General features: G+C 41.0%; 1 protein-coding gene across 4 annotated transcripts in view; it reads left to right on the top strand.

Annotated features, from left to right (window-relative positions):
• The window catches only part of LOC141937644 (ephrin type-B receptor 5), an 85,799-nt gene that overhangs the window by 41,671 nt on the left and 27,286 nt on the right, over window positions 1-16,842 (top strand). For 3 of the 4 annotated variants that reach the window (XM_074855640.1, XM_074855650.1, XM_074855669.1), the window contains 2 exons: window positions 5,029-5,184; window positions 7,033-7,371. In XM_074855640.1, coding sequence (XP_074711741.1) covers window positions 5,029-5,184; window positions 7,033-7,371 — 495 coding nt within the window. The remainder of the gene's footprint in view (window positions 1-5,028; window positions 5,185-7,032; window positions 7,372-16,842) is intronic. The other variant, XM_074855660.1, reaches the window with a different exon arrangement.

Here is a 16,842-nt window from a genome sequence, read left to right as displayed (position 1 = left end):
TTCCAGGTGGTCAGCCCCCAGCATGTACTGCTTCATGGGATTATTCCTCCCCAGGTGCAGGACTCTGCACTTCCCCTTGCTGAACTTCATGAAGGTCCTGTCAGCCCATTTCTCCAGCCTATTGAGATCCCTCTGGATGGCAGCACAACCCGCTGCCTCTCCTCCCAGTTTTATATCATCAGCAAACTTGCTGAGGGTACACCCTGCTGAGGGTACAGTAATGACATCCATGTCATTAGTGAAGATGTTGAACAGCATTGGACCTAGTATTGAGCCCTGGGGTACACTGCTAGGTGCTGGCCTCCATCTAGGCTTCATTCCACTGGTCACCACCCTCTGGGCTCAGTTGTTCAGGCAGTTTCCAGTTAACCTCACTCTCTGTTCATCTGGCCCATACTTCATCAGATTGTCTGTGAGCATATTATGGGAGACAGTGCTTCAAGCCCATTCTGTGTTCTCCATGAGGATATTATGGGAGACAGTGTTGAAACCCTTACTGAAGGCAAGGTCGTCGATATCCACTGCTCTCCCCTCATCTACCAAGACAGTAATTTCATCATAGAAGGCTGGTCAAGCCTGAGTTCCCCTTTGAGAATCCATGCTGGTCACTCACAGTTACCTTCTTGTCCTTCATGTGCCTGGAAAACGTTTCCAGGATTAGTTCTTCCATCATATTCCCAGGGATCAAGGTGAGGCTGAGCTGCCTCCATTTCCCTGGGTCCTCCTTGCTCTTCTTGAAGATAGGAGTGATATTGGCTTTCCTCTAGTCCTTAGGAACCTCTCACAGTCACCACGATCATTCAGAGAAAGATTATCAAGAGTGGCTTCAAACTTATATCAGCCAGCACCCTCATGGGTGCATCCCATCAGGGCTGATGGAATTATGTAGGTCCAGTTTGCCTAAATATTCTCTCACCTGATCTTCTAGGTCGATCTTCCTTGCTCCAGACTTCCCTTTGATCTCTGGGACTTAAAGGCCAGTCTTACTAGTAAAGACTAATGTGAAGAAGGTGTCCTGTGTCACCAGGTCCCCTGTGCCACCCAGCAGTGGGCCCTGAGAATGGCACTTGCTTGTGCTCTGCATAAGTGGGGATGGCCATGTACTGTTATACTAGTCTGCAGTTCCTTCACATTCCTTCCTTACCTAGTCTGTTGATTTAAGTAGATTCTTAGGCTTGCAGGTACGTGTTGCTGGTCTGAGCAGATACTACAGTCAAGGACATTAGCAGGTTCCTTCTTAAATGTGGGTAGGCTTTTTTTTTTTTTTGGTCTGTGCTTGTATTGGAAGTTTTTCTTAGAAGCCTGCTGCTTTAGTCGGTGGAAGCATTCTTCTTATTTAAATCTGTAATTTATTGTAAAGTCACCTGTTTTCATGGTGACATTGCTCTTCAGCATAAATAAACAATTCTTCATTCACTGACTTTTATAGTTCTGGGATTACATTCAAGAATCGATGCTCCCTCAGTGAGTAAGAGAGAGACTAGATAGCAAGGAAACACCTAAGTGTGGCAGCACAAAAAGCATAGCCCACTGACAGTGCTAGGGGAGACAGCGGTAACCTGCCTTGTATGCAGTGCCTTGTACACATTATATGGCTATATAATGGCAAGCATGGTGCATGGATGAAGAAACAGATTTTGTGAGACAAATATTAAAGAACAGCTGTAAGTATTTGATCTCTAGTATTCATTACGAGTACCTTTTCCAAAGTGTTGTCTCTATAGTATTGTACTGTATCTGTGGTATGAGTAGATAGTATTGTTATCCATTAGCAGACAGCATGTCCCTATACACAGGTTTGTATTCTTGCTGTGTTGGTTGGTTGGTTTTTGTAAGCAGCTGTTGAATGCTTCTGGTCACTTGGAGTGACTGTCCATAGCATTAATAAAATCTTGCATGGCCTTTTAAGCAATGGACTTGTCTGCCTTGTATAAACTGGCTCTCTTTAGTGAGGTGGTAGTGCTGCTGGCGTGTTCATTCCATTACGTAGAATCTACAACACTGCACTTTTGCTTAATACCTTTGTCTAATTCATCAACAGCGTACCATCCCTGCAGACCCAGTCTCAACAGCAAGTTGCCAGTAGGCTTCAAAGCACCATGTAAAAATGAATGTTTGTTTATTTTTTACACAACCATGCTTATTTTAAAATAAATTTTATTTACTAAATAGCAGACAAATTGTTCATTCACAGCTTTGTCTAGCTTTCCACATGATTTGCAACTGGGCTAGAGATTACCTTAATTCTCTTAGCAGTACCCTTGTAGGTAAATATGTTTTTGCACTTCAGGGGTAAAGTCTGTATCCTCTATAGATTTCCTTTTAGCATCACATAGCATTATCATTACCTGTTCTTTTTCACTATTGTAACTAGCAGCAAGGTCATTGTCCCACCTGATGTCAGGCTCTAGTACTGAATGAAGAAAAAGAACCATTGTCCAGGGTCTACCTTGACAAATGGAATGAATGTATCATTAGCCTTGACAAAAGTTTTAGGTCTGAAGCAAGAAAAAACAGATGAGATAAAATGACTTGTAAGAAAATAAAGACGTTCACATTCAGTTCAGCATTCTCGAATTTGAAATAAGTAAAGGAATATTCCTGAAAGTAGTACATTTTGGTTGAATGACTATGCAGTGAATTGGATGATAACTTCCCATTCATAATACTCTCAGTACAGGTGCATTTGCCAAGAAATGTGTCCTGGTTTAGCCAGGATAGGGTTAAGTTTCCCCATCAGTGGGGGGGAAGCTCTAGCAGGGTTATTCATATATCATGCTGACGTCACATCCTGGCGTGAGCGTGGGAAGAATCGGTGATCGCGTGGGTTGGCACAGTCGGTTCTCTCTTTGCTGTATCGGTATATATTTTGCTCTGTTCATTGTTATCACTGTTATTGTTTGTTGTGTTGCTGCTGCTCTGTTGTATTAAACCTCTCCTTATCTCAGTCTCGGGGCTTTGTATTTCACTCCCTTTGTGGGGGAGGGGCAGCGGCCGCGTGGTCTCAGACCCCAGCAGGGATTAAACCACCACAAAATGTAAAAATGATATTCTACATCTGTGGCTGTTAGCAGAGCCTTAGACTGAATGAGGGGGATAGAATTCATTATTCATTAAGTGGACAAAATCTTACTTACTTTTTTGTCCATAGGAAGATAGGGACAGATCTTTCCATATGAGAATAATTTGATTTTTCTGCTGAATAAAGGCCTGAAGGCAAAGACAGTTGCTCTTTTCTTACCATCATCCATCATATGCAAAATTACAATCTCTTCTTCCCTCTTCCTTTCCATATGGCAGTGTATCACACACTGAATATTGTCATTTTCTGAGTGCTGGGAAGAATCGGTGTTCTCCTATCTAATAGCTATCATTCAGAGTTATTGAAGTCCCTTTTATGGTCTGACCTGTTCCAGGACTTACCACTCTTATCACAGTGCATGTGGAGATTACTCTGCAGCTGAGAAGACTTCTGACAGAGAAGATGAAGTAATATAACAGGCGTAAAGCTGATGGGACTCCACAGATGTTATTGGCTGTTATGGCTGGACTGCGACTGTAACCTTTTCAGCTTTGTTAAGGTTTGCATACCTGCAGTCACACAGTATACATCAAAAATTCTACAATGGGCTTTTGAAAACCCAAAGCAAAGGCAATTGAACACATATGAGAAGAAGGTTAGATAAGCGAGCTATTCTGGTTTTGTGGAGTTGTTTGTTTGTGAAGAAAGATGCATCAGTGGCCACTCAGCACCTGTGTGGGTTAGAAACATTTCCAAATAATTGTCATTGGAGGTGGAAGCCTGTAAGTACAGTAAGTAATAACCAGATAGGCTAATTCTGTAGCTTCTGGTGTGGTGTTACATTTTGGAACATTCATTAGGTACCCTGATTTCATATTAACACCTGTATACAGTATTCTTCTCTTACACATTTTTCTTTCTTTTATATAACTTTTTGCTATCCACAGTCCTTTGAAATGTTCTGATTATGGTAATCACTAGGACAGTTCTTCTCGAGTGTGTTCCTTGTATATTTTGATATCAAATGCTCATCTGGGGCCTATCTTAAAGTTTCCCATTCCCTGTAAGTTATCTTCATTGTGAACTTAACTAACCAAACATCAGTCCATAAATGAATTTTCACCTGAGTTTGTTAGTCCATAAAATCTAAAAGAGCTGTATCTATTTATATAGAAAATCAGCTTTAGAAAACTTACATAAAACTTACATAAAAATTGTAAAAGCTTTGTCCTAGCACTTCAATGTAAGATCCAAGCACATTCTGTTAGGTAATTCAGCATAGCATCTTTGCCAAACCTAGAGTGTGCCATACTCCCATATTGTTAATAAGTTATTATTTTTTCTTTTTCTTTCCCTGTAGGATGGATTTCCATCCTTGTTTCAGCTTTTTGCATAGGCATGTTCCTATGCATATGTAGATTATATGTGACTAAATTAAGAGGCTTTCATCCATTATTGGGAAGTTTCCAGACTTACAGGAAAACAATAGGACTGCCAATCTGAGTGCCTGCTCCTAATTTTGATGCAAAATCAGCCATGGTAGCTTATATTACTTTAAGCAATTAAACTGTTGAAGGCATCATAAAAAATCTATTTTTGTAGCTGTGTTGGGTGGGGAGAAGGAGGTGTGGATAATATCTGTAACTGATACGGCTATTTCCAGACAGGTCACATGACTGCACTTTGGTTTCTCCAACACGAAAGCTCTTTGAGTGAGTAATGAGAAGACAACTATTTCAGATGGCCAAGCTGTCTCTGGACTGCTTCTCTTTCATCTGCCAGGGAATCAATTTAAGCAGCTATTGTATAGAATAAAATAAACTGTTTTGAAATTGCAACTTTAAGAATACATGCTCAATAAAGCAACAAAACCAGTAGTAGCTACTCTATGTAATAACTTCTCCCTACAGCAGCAGCATGAGTTAAATGTAATTAAGATTGCATTGTTTCTGGAATCGGAATTAAGGAGTTTCCTGCTTTTGCCTCTCTCATTTTCTTCCTCCTAGCCTGTCCCCTTGGATTCTTTAAAGTATCTGTGGGAGATGACCCTTGCCATCTATGCCCTGCCCACAGTCACGCTCCACTACCAGGTTCCAGCGAATGTGTGTGTCAGAACCACTACTATCGATCTGCTTCAGACAATTCTGATGCTCCCTGCACTGGTAAGTATTTGGATGGAGCATTTGAAAGCAAGAGGGGCAGTTTATAGGAGAGAATGTGCCTGAATGATTCAGGGGAGTTGCAATTCATGTCTCCTCATGACCTCTGAAATAACCCAAAACTTCCCTTTGCTCCTCCAGTTGACTACAGGGTATATCCACTCAGTGAATGTGTTCCCACATGCTTTTTACAATGTTGATACATTGGTGAAACTGTGTTTTGAAAATACTGGGGTGTTGCAATACTAGATGCTCAGAAATTTAAAATGTCAAATTTTAGATGACTCATGAAACCTTAAATAAGTCCATTGCAAGTATGCGTAAGGTACAACTTTTAATGGAAGAGTAATATACTAATTTTTCATGAAATGCTAAACTCATTTCATACACTGGGTAAACATTGTTCATTGAAGGATGTAACCAGTATTTTCTTCCCTTTATCATTGAAAGTATGAAGACCATATTTACTGCATGGAATTCAAATTCTGCAAATTTTATTTATGGGAAAATAATTTTTTCATTGGCTTCTCTGAGGTTCTCATCAGTTATGACTTTTCACAGTCATTGATTATGAATATTAATAGGTCACAAAAGAATAATTAGATGCAGAAAATGAAATAAGATTAGTGCTTAGCACTCAAAAATATAGTTTAAATAATATATCAAACATCACCCTTGAACTTTGTGGAAGTGACAGGGAAAAAAATTAAGTTCCTAAATAAAGCATCTTGCAAACACTTTATGCCTCTGAAGTTAAACACTCAGAAATTAAGTGACTGTGATTTTTTTCTGTAATCCCTCGCTTCTTATACTGCACAGAATCCATCTTCAGCAGCATCAAGCAATCCTTACTTCACTGGAATTATTTTCCTGAGCAGTTTCTGTCCTTTGTACAGACCGTGATAAGAATCCTCAGGGAAAATTAGTAGGTGAACATGCATTTAAATACTATACCACAATGCAAATGCTGAGTGGCCCAGTTAAGATTACAGAAGAACATTTAATTCTGACATTTCCTGCTGTACAAATGCTTCATCTTGTCAGTTTTACATTTTTAAAAGAGTCTTCTGTGTGCAATTTTCCAGCATAATTTATTTTTTTAACAACACTGGAAATGTGAATCCCCTTGGAAATATAGCTATTGGAAATACTCAAATGCTCCAGCAATGAACTAGATTGCAGCCAGAGAGATACCCCACAAAGACCTCACCCACCTGTATTAATAGAGGGTGTCATCCTATATATTGATCAGCGTTAGACAGAGAAAAGGCTTTGCCCGTAGTTTTCATCAATATTTCTTGACCATAGAGTAATGGTGAGAATGCGGATTCTTGGATTTCATTACAGCCTTCAGAGGGAAATGTTTGTTAAATCATGTTTCCCTTGCCCCTCCCTGTTACTGAGCTTAACCTCTCTGTCCCTGCCCTTCCAGTTTTGCTTTATGTCTATGCCCAGGTTTAGTAGTGCAGCACTGCTGCTTATTTTTACCTGTCTCAGCTTTTCACTTTCTAGCTCCAGTGTATTAAAATTTCAAAGGCTTGGAATTTTCCTTAACACTCTCTGTTCTTTTAGGGAAAAGTAAAAGTCACATCCTTGAAACAAAGACCCTTCTTGTTAATTTTGTTTCTCTAAAATGTGATAATACAGTTGCTCCTTCAGGTATGTAAGTGTATGTTTGATGTAGCAAAGAATATGGTTTTCTTAGCCTTGTTCAGAGAAGCAACCCGAGAAGAGTAAGAATGAGAAGAAAAAACAACTTGTTCTGTTCTTTTCCCCCAGCTTTGTCTTCTTCCCTCCCTCACCTCCCTCCCATTCTTTCACGGGATTTTGATCTTTCATTCTGTCTTCTAGGCATCCCCTCTGCTCCCCGTGACCTTAGCTATGAAATTGTTGGCTCCAATGTGCTCCTGACCTGGCGCCTTCCCAAGGACCTGGGTGGCCGCAAGGATGTTTTCTTCAATGTCATCTGCAAAGTATGCCCGGCTGGGTCCTCAGGGCCGTGTGTGCGCTGTGGGGACAGCGTACAATTTGAACCACGCCAAGTGGGCCTGACAGAAAGCCGCGTGCAAGTCTCCAACCTCTTGGCCCGTGTGCAGTACACCTTTGAGATCCAGGCTGTCAACTTGGTGACTGAATTGAGTTCGGAAGCACCCCACTATGCCACCATCAATGTTAGCACCAGCCAGTCAGGTGAGGAGACCCCTGCATCTGAGTCCCAACATTTCCACTTGTGTCTCTCATTTGATTTGCTTTTATCTTTTGAATTCTGGAACTTTCCCTTCTTACTTGTGTGTTTTGGCCTTTTTTATCTTGTCCCACTAGTTCCATGATTTCACTTCTGCCCTTCTCATTCCTGATTTCTCTGAATGGGCTTTCCTTTCTTTCCTCTTGGCAGAAAAACTGAGTTTAGCAGCTGATGTTGTTGCATGTGGAGAAGACTTGTTGGGGCAGAAGCTGCTGGAGAAGGTGGCAATGGGAGATGTAGTTCTGTGGGTCAGATAAAGCATGTTGCTTCATTGTGCAAGACAGGGGACACTATCAGGGTTTCACAGGGATTTTGTGAGCATCAGCTTGCCACAGCAGCTCTTAGGGAGCATTTCTTCATTTCCTCTTCACCTTCTCTATCTCCTACTCTTCTCCATTTCATCTTCTTATACTTCAGTTGGTCTTTCTAGCATTTTTCATCTGTTCACTTTTCTTTTTTGTCTTTCAGTGTTTTAAGATACCCTGTTTTTCCATCCTTTCTTGTTCCTATACACCACTTTCCATTCTCCTCATTTCAGTTCATACTTAACTGCACTTTAACAAGTGGTATTGAATGTTTCATCAAATCTGTCCACCTTTGACTTGCTGCATATCAAAGTAAGGAATTGGAAAACAGAGAGACAGAGTTAGGCACTGCCTAAAGTTGAAGATACAGTTAAAGATACAGAGAGGCACTGTATGACAAGAAAGAATGTATACAATGATATTTACTCATCACCTAAATATACGTGACCCTGGGATGACGTGCAGGGTCTGTGGGTCATAAAAGGATATGAAAACTAGTTTTTACAATTCGTGGAGAGGTGTTAAATGGAATTTTGACAAAGGATCCAGAAGCAGAATCACCATTCGTATTGTACTGAAATTGCTCTGGGTTCTTCTGCATGCCATGTATTTTCTTCTACCTTGTTCCTGCCTTTTCAACCTTGTTGTTCTGATAAGTGGTCTTGGAATATTATTCTCCTGTTAATAGGATACAAATATTTTTTATTTTTTGTCTTTTACATGGTAGAAATATTGAAATCTGTTGTACAGTTGTATCAAAGGTGTTGTGATGCTTGTAAACAGGAACTAAACCGCAGGGATGACTAAACAAAAATACTAATGGCTTGTGTGGGCAGTCAAAAGAAGGGGAGAGATTAGAGAGTTGAGGAGTAGGTCATACTGATGGATAGCATACACGAGGCTTATATATATGGAGGAAAATGGAGGACAGCATCAAGCAAATTCTGATTTTCTGCAAATATCATACACAAGGTAGAGAGTGCCACATGCATACAGGCGTACAGTTCTGCTAAATGTCAACAGAAAGAGACTGCGCATATGTTCTTTACAAGCATGTATAAGCTAGTATGAAGAGGAATTATACAGAGCTTGGTTAAGAGGATATAATGAGGAGTAGTGTGAGGAGGAGGAGAAAGAGGGGGAACAATTTGAACTGAGTGACAGAAGATGTCTGTAAACATTTAGAGATGTGTAAATGTTAATCTCAAACAAATCCCTGATGAGATTCCACAGTGTAGTTGTGGAAACTGCTGCAAAACCAGGCTTCAGTAAAGCTCAATAGAAATTCTGCAAAATGTGGTGTTATAATCTTGGATAAATCACATCTTGTCATTTCTGCTTCTGTACTATGGAAAGAAAGGGAATAAATATACACCCCAAGTAATTTCCTGCTGTTAGCAGATGCCAGACGTTTGACGATGTCTGTATCTTCCTTTTGAAATGTTACCTGACAGACATTGAATAGAAGAGCATGTATAGGATACCCAGTCCCCTTAAAAGGCTGGCTGCAAGTGGGTGATCAGCTTTTGTTTACATTAAAAGATATGGTTGAGTAATTTGTATGGTAATTCCAGGCAGTTCTTTGGCTTCTGCTGAAGTCAGGTGGGTGTTCTATTAACATCCTAAAGAATTCTCTTTCTTCGTGCTTCTCATCTCAGCCTTCTTCATCTATATCTGAGGTACTTTAACTGAGTAGTTGCTTCCCTCTGCTGCCTGGGATCACCAAATCTACCCTCTTCTTTTGCTTCTATGTGACTTTTCTGACCACACGTATTCCTCCAGGTGTCTCTGGGTGTGTTGGTTGTGCACTGAAGCAGTTTAAAGGGAGGCCAACTTTCTTAACAACAATGTGTACTGAACGGCTTCTTTTTGTGTTTTTTTTCTTTCTTGCTCTTCCTCAAGATCGTTAGGAGTGAGCTTGAGATGAGCTGCCCTTGATTCATAGTGACAGCTCGTACTAACAAGGCTCTGCTTCCTCCATCATGTGGCCTGTCTCATCCATACCCTGTCTCTTCAGTCCCTTCAGCAGCTTTTCACTTTAGCATGGCTTATTGTTATTGTTGTGTTATTATAACAATTATTATTATTACTATTCATATTATAACAGCAGAGATGGACATTTCAGGATCTTATGTTCTGAAAGAGACAAGGAGGGGACAGGAAGGTGTGAAGGGTATAAGAAAAGTAAACTGGAGAAAGATAAGCTTTCAGAATAAATGGCTGTAGCAAAAACTTCTCTCCATTGAATTAAAGGTAACCAAAGAAAGACCTGGCAGTTTCTGAATATTCTGCTTACTCATACATCAGTTGGAGTTCTCGCACTTCTTCCAGTTGCTGATCCAAAAAATCCTTCTCCTCATCCCCTGCTCCTTTGTTAAGAGGTATCTTAGGCAATATTCTGTGCTGGAACAGTTCCACTTTTCTTTTTCTTTTCCCCTGCTACCTATTCGTTCTTCATCTTTGTCTCCAAAACACTGTTAATCTAAGTTTGCTTACCCCTAACAGTCTGCTAGCCCTGATTCAAAGTATAATAGGATCCTTTGGTTACACAGTCACATTTTTCCATGGTAGCTTTATTATGATTTTCCTACTCTTCAGTGACTGTGTGTCTGAAGACAGAATAAGAAGGTCTGGAACAGGAAAACTCCCTTTAATACAGTAAGACTTAACCTTCTATAGCAAAAAGCATCTGAAACCTGTTTGTATAGTAATAATAAAACCTGTTTGGATGGTAATAGTACAACATGCAAATATGATATGCAAATTACCAGAAGGAAAAAACTGTCCAGAGATAAGACAAGAGAGAAGGGAATTGGGTTCAGCTCAGGTTTGAAGTGCTGAGGGTGTATACATAAAGAGGTGAGAGGATATATAGAAAGATGTTGGGAGGCTGTTCCAGATAGCATGAACTGCATAAAGAAAGGCTATTATGAAATTGTAGTGGTGTTATGCTTCTTCACAGAGGGGAACCTGTCACAAAGAAAGCAAAGGACTAAAAATCCAATCCAAAAAAATTAAAGTGATGAAAATTTTAATGATTATTTTAACATTTTCAAGTGTACTTATCAGGGTAAACAAATACCTCTTCTCATGTCTCAGGACAGAAGTCAGGTTGTCATTTAAAGGACTGTGAAAAAAACCTTCTCTGTGCACAGCTGTAAGTACCTGTCCTTTTTTCTTTCCTACGCCTTCCACTGAAGCATGTAGTAATGTCTGTTGCCAGAGACATAGTACTAAACTTATTCATCCAGGCAGTTGTTACATTCCTAGAGAGAAGAGGAAGAGATAAAGACAGCAGAGGCTCAAATGTTGGAGCAAATCTATGCAGACTTTTAAAAGCAAGGAGATATTTTTTAACAATCCAGACATTATGAGAGTTAATGGAGATATATGAGGTTATGTGACCTTGTACCTGTGAAAACATACCTCGGTTCGATTCAGAGCAGTGGGACCTAGCAATACCAAAAATCGGTAGAACTGCAGAAATGAAAGCTAGACAGTCTGGAGGCTTGTGTAAGAGGCTGAATGGGGACAAGGACAGTTATGGGTAGTGCCAGGAAATTTAAGAGGACCTGACAGAAGGTTTTCAGGTGAAATGGTGTGAGAAGAGGAAAAGATTAAATGCCAAGTGTGATTATAAGATTATGAAGGGAAATGGATGAGTTGCTTGAACATGTTTGCTTTTCCAAAGAGAGACAAAAGAGTCCAGTAGACTTAGTTGGCAAGAGGAAGAACACAGGCAAGGCATTTTTTTGATCAAAACAGGAAAGGAATAAAGAGAGATATCATAAGCTACATACTACTGTGTTTTGCCAGGCTAAAACCAGAAGATAAAGCAAGTAGAGTGTGAGCTCTGTGTTTATTGTCCTCTGAATGAATTACATTCGTTTTCAAAGTAACAAACTGTTTATTTATGATCTAAGTGCCAACTCTGAGCACTTGCCAGAGGTCCCCAAGAATGTAAGTGGATTGTTTTCTTCTTACCTAGGAACAACAAAAATACTCTTAAGGTTTAATTTTACCCTTAGTGACATTGATCAACTTTGCCATCTTCAGCAGATTTGCCCAGTTGTGACTGGCACTTAATAAAAATTTCACAGAATCACAGAATCATCTCGGTTGGAAAAGACCTTGAAGCTCATCTAGTCCAACCACACACTGACCGTTCTCAACTCCACCAGATTCCTCAGCGCTGGCTCAACCCGACTTTTAAACCCCTCCAGGGATGGGGACTCCACCACTGCCCTGGACAGCTCATTCCAATGCCTAAATTACTATGTTCACTCCACAAAAAGAAACTATTTCAGTTTCTCTCTTGACTATGCCCTATCTCTGCATGAGCAGAGAATGAGTGTGCTTGTTTTCAGGTTCCAGCAACTGTTTAAATGAAGACAAACTTTTTCAGCAAGTCGAAATAGGAGGTGCATAGTAAAACATGGTACCTTGTGGCATAAAGGATTTTTTCCTGTTTATTAGGCAAGTAGAAATAGGAGGTGCATAGTAAAACATGGTACCTTGTGGCATAAAGGATTTTTTCCTGTTTATTAGGCATGAGTGGAATCCACCCACAAAAAGTAGTAATAATAGAGGTAAGGGAAGTGAAAATAACTAATTTGCCTTTCTAAAGCACTTTTTATCCACAGGAAGTAAAGTACATGGTTATGACAGAAGACAACCCAAGATACTTTTAAAGGATTTTCAGGTATTTATAGAAAGGGTCAGAACTAAATTGAAGTCTCTGGAAAAGACATAGGACATTTTCAAAATAAAGATATTAAACACATAAAGAAGGGAATTTCCATGCTGTATTCAGACTGATCATCCTTGAAGATGATATGTGGGAAGTTGCGTGGAACAAAGCTAAGGTCTTCATGGCTAAGAATATGATGATAATAGGATACTTGAAGAGATAACGAAGGAGAAACAAAAATGTGAGAGTGGTAGATTTGGGGCTATTATTAGAGAATATAGAGGCATATTAGAGGATATTGGAGGCATAGCTAAGCTTGATCAAACGGTGTGAAATATAATGAGAGAGTCACTGGATGCTTTCAGAAGCTTATGAGGTGAGATGGAAGGGGAAGAAACCCCATAAATAACTAGAAAGAACACAGAGGCCCTGGGAGGGTTTAGTTTGAATTCCAATTAAGACAGGACCTGTGAGCCAGTTGTCTGAACTGGTGTTGTAGTCCGTGGATATCTGGTCACTACTGCGAGTGATTCAGCTGTCTGGTCAGATTCAGAAATGGCTAAGCTTGGAAGAGATTTCTGGAGGACATCTTCTCAAAGCTGCCCTGCTCAAGCAGGGTCACCGTGAGCAGGTTGCCCACAACCACGTCCAGAACACTTTTGAATTTCTCCAAGGAGGGAGATTTCCCAACCCCTCTGGGTAGCCTGTTCCAGTGCTTGGTCAGCCTCAAGGTAGAAGGTGTTTCCTTGTGTTCAGGGGAACCTCCTGCATTTCAGTTTGTGCCTGCAACCTCAGGGCCTGTCAGTGGGCACCACTGAAAAGAGCCTGTCTCTGCCCTCTTTGCATACTCCCTTCAAGTATTTGTGCACATTGATGAGATTCCTGCAAGCCTTCTCTTCTCCAGGCTGAACAGTGCCAGGTCTCCCAGCCTCTCCTCCTGTGACAGATGCTCCAGTCCCTTAATCATCTTTGTGGCCCTTTGCTGGATTCTCTTCAGTATGTCCACGTCTGTCTTGTACTGGGGAGCCCAGAACTGGACACAGGATTCCAGGTGTGGCCTCACCAGAGCTGAGTAGAGGGGAGGGATCACCTCCCTCCACCTGCTAGCAACATTCCTCCTAATGCAGCCCAGGATAGCATTAGGCTTTTTTGCAAGAAGCTGTCTCCTGTTCAACTTGGCGTCCACCAGGTTTCCCAGGATGCTTTCTGCAAAGCTGCTTTCCAGGTGGTCAGCCCCCAGCATGTACTGCTTCATGGGACTGATTTGAAGAAGATGTCCTGTGTCACCAGGTCCCCTGTGCCACCCAGCAGTGGGCCCACGTTTTCTCTAGTCTTCCTTTAGCCACTTATGCACTTAGAGAAGCCCGTCCTGCTTTTTGCATCCCTTGCCAGATGCAATTCTGGGTAGGCTTTGACTTTCCTAACCATGTCTCTGCATGCATGGACAGTGCCTCTGTGTTCCTCCCAGGTTACCTGTTCCTGCTTCCACCTTCGGTGTACTTCCTTTTGCTGCTGAGTTTAGCTAGGCCCCCCCCTTGTTCAAACATGCAGGCCTCTGGGCATTTTTTTCCTGAATTGCTGTTTGTTGGTATGGAGCACTTTTGCACCTGGAGGACGTAATCCTTGCACCTTAACTAGCTTTTGTGGGGCCACTGTTCCCTCCAGGGCCTTATCCCATGTCACTCATCCAAGCAAGTCCCTGAGGGAGTTACATCTGCTCTCCTGAAGTCCAGTGTTGTGAGCTTGCTTTTTGCTCTGCTCACTCCTCTCAGGATCTTAAACTCCACCATCTTGTGGTCACTGCAGCCAAGGCTGTCTTCAACCTTCACATCACCAATGAGCCCTTCCCTGTTTGTGAGCATGGGGTCCAGCAGGGCACCTTCCCTCGGTGCCTCCTGTATTGCCTGGGTCAAGAAGTAGTCACTGATGCTTTCCAGGAACTTTCTGGATCGCTTCTGCCCTGCTGTGTTGCTCCTCCAGCAGATATTAGGGTGGTTGAAGTCCCCCTTGATGATCAGTGCCTCTGACTGTGAGGCTACTTCCAGCTGTCAACTCTCAGCTCCATTCAGTTTTTCACGTCTAAGCATCTAAGACCATCTGAGACACCCTGGTGTAGCCAAGACATCTATCTGCTCAGGGCTAGCAGATAGGACATAGGAGCAGTAGAAGACCCAGAACCTACTGGAATGCCATCTGGGTGATGGAAAGAATGGATACAAGGGGCCTCTCAAGCATATGGGCAACTGAATTGCTCCTTGGGTCTTCGTTTTAGAGTGAGCCAAATTACTCATTAGGTTCCACTGATTGTATTGACTGGGAATGGGATTCAGCTGCCTGTCATGGGTATCTGCATGGAATATGGACTGAATGTCACATGCCAGAGATGTTCATGGTCTCCTGAGAATGGCACTTGCCTGTGCTCTGCATAAGTGGGGATGGCCATGTACTGTTATACTAGTCTGCAGTTCCTTCACATTCCTTCCTTACCTAGTCTGTTGATTTAAGTAGATTCTTAGGCTTGCAGGTACGTGTTGCTGGTCTGAGCAGATACTACAGTCAAGGACATCAGCTTTATTAGAAAACAGCAGAAACTTGTCAAACATTAGTAAGTCAGTGAATGTAGCATTTTCAAGGTACTCAAAATATCTTGAATCCATCCCTATTTGCTACCTGGAAAAAATTTGTCCTGCCATGTAAATGAGTTGCAACTGACAGCCCACAAAAATTAGAGTCTGGGAGCTGTATTTAACTGGTGTTTGGACTACTTTACAGCTTTAATTAGTTTTTATATGTGCAAGAATTTCCCATACATTTGCTATTCTATAAATAGTATATAAAAAGCAGTCCTTTGTCAGTCCTTAGAGGTCTGAACTCACAATACATTGTTTGCACTCAGTGAATGAATGGAATGGAATGGAATAGAATAGAATAGAATAGAATACAATACAATACAATACAATACAATACAATACAATACAATAGTTGGAAGGGACCTACAACGATCATCTAGTCCAACTGCCCAGACTGAACTGAATCAGGCCCTGTGATTTCAGCTGTAATTAGACACAGATGTAGCATGTCTCCATTTATAAACCCCATGTGAAAAGAGCAAAATGAATAAAAGTGATAAATCAACACAGAACTGGACACTTGTATACATGAAACAAGCTTTGAAAGCAATGTTCTGTTATGTATATTTTTAATAGTCAGCATGCATACAAAGGAAAACACCCATCTCGCACTTCTGTGGCAGCAGAGGTAGAGTAGTTTGGGTGTTGTCTTAAGACATAAAACCTTGAACTTTATATTTCTTAATTTATTACCACTGGGAGAATATCATACACTTCTGACAGTAAGTATGTACTTTATTCCACCCAGAAATGTGTTTACATTTCATATCACCTTAGTATTAGTATTCACATCACCTTAGTATGAAAATTTTCAAAGGAGAAATCTAGATACCTCTTATACTTAAGGTGGTGGGAGAGCTCCCTGGCCAGTGTTTCGTAAGTTTTGTCCTTAAAAGAGAAGCAAACATGTGTCAAAGTCTGAACTCTGTCTCAGAGAGGTAGATTAAAGATTGTGTTGATTCATAGCTATTTTTATTACTGAGCTTTTTTACTGGTTTAGGCTTTTGCTTTAAGTAGTATCTGCTTATTAGGTACGTATCACTGAAATTGCTATTTTCAATACAGCAGACTGCATTATCCTGGGCATCCCGCCCACCCCTACCGAGTTACCCTGAGTGATGGACATACCTGGATAATAGGGACATTCTAGAACGCTGTGGAGCATGGTCAAGAGTTATACATAGTTTAATTCTGGGTAAAGCCACTCGGTTGTAACCTGCTTATGCATACTGCCCATCTGTGTAAAGTACCACTGTTCTGGTGCAAATTTTGCTGTCCCTAAATGTACTATATACAGTGCCAGCTCAGGTCTTTGTACCATTGACAAAAGATAACCTGTTGATGGGTAGCTGAAAATTGATAGTACATATTAACATCAGAATGGATATGTTTTAACTAAAATGCAGGTCAAACGTCGCTAGTTGACTTTGAGTATTCCTTGCAGGTAGGGGAAAAATTGTGGATTGGGAAGAAATTAGAAGGGTGTGAAGAATAACAGTTGGAGGTAGCAAGGAGAGGAATGAAAAGAGGTGGAAGGACTGGAATGGAGGGGAGATTTAACTCCAATTGTTCTGCAAAATCTTCATTCAAAACTAGAAGGAAGTGGGCTCTTCCCTGGCAGTGTAGCTGTGTATTTACATTTGCACCTCTCCCTGTGTGTGCTTTGTGTCCTATCAGAAGGTAGTTAAACTTTTCACAACATTAAAATGTAGTGGAATCTGTCTTGATCAAAAGTTATCCCATTCTCTTTAACATTATACTTTGAATACAGTGGTATTCATTTGTGTCTGA

This window comes from Strix uralensis, chromosome 2, assembly GCF_047716275.1.
Source record: "Strix uralensis isolate ZFMK-TIS-50842 chromosome 2, bStrUra1, whole genome shotgun sequence".
Taxonomy (NCBI): domain Eukaryota; kingdom Metazoa; phylum Chordata; class Aves; order Strigiformes; family Strigidae; genus Strix; species Strix uralensis.
This window is presented reverse-complemented; position numbering and strand designations above follow the sequence as displayed.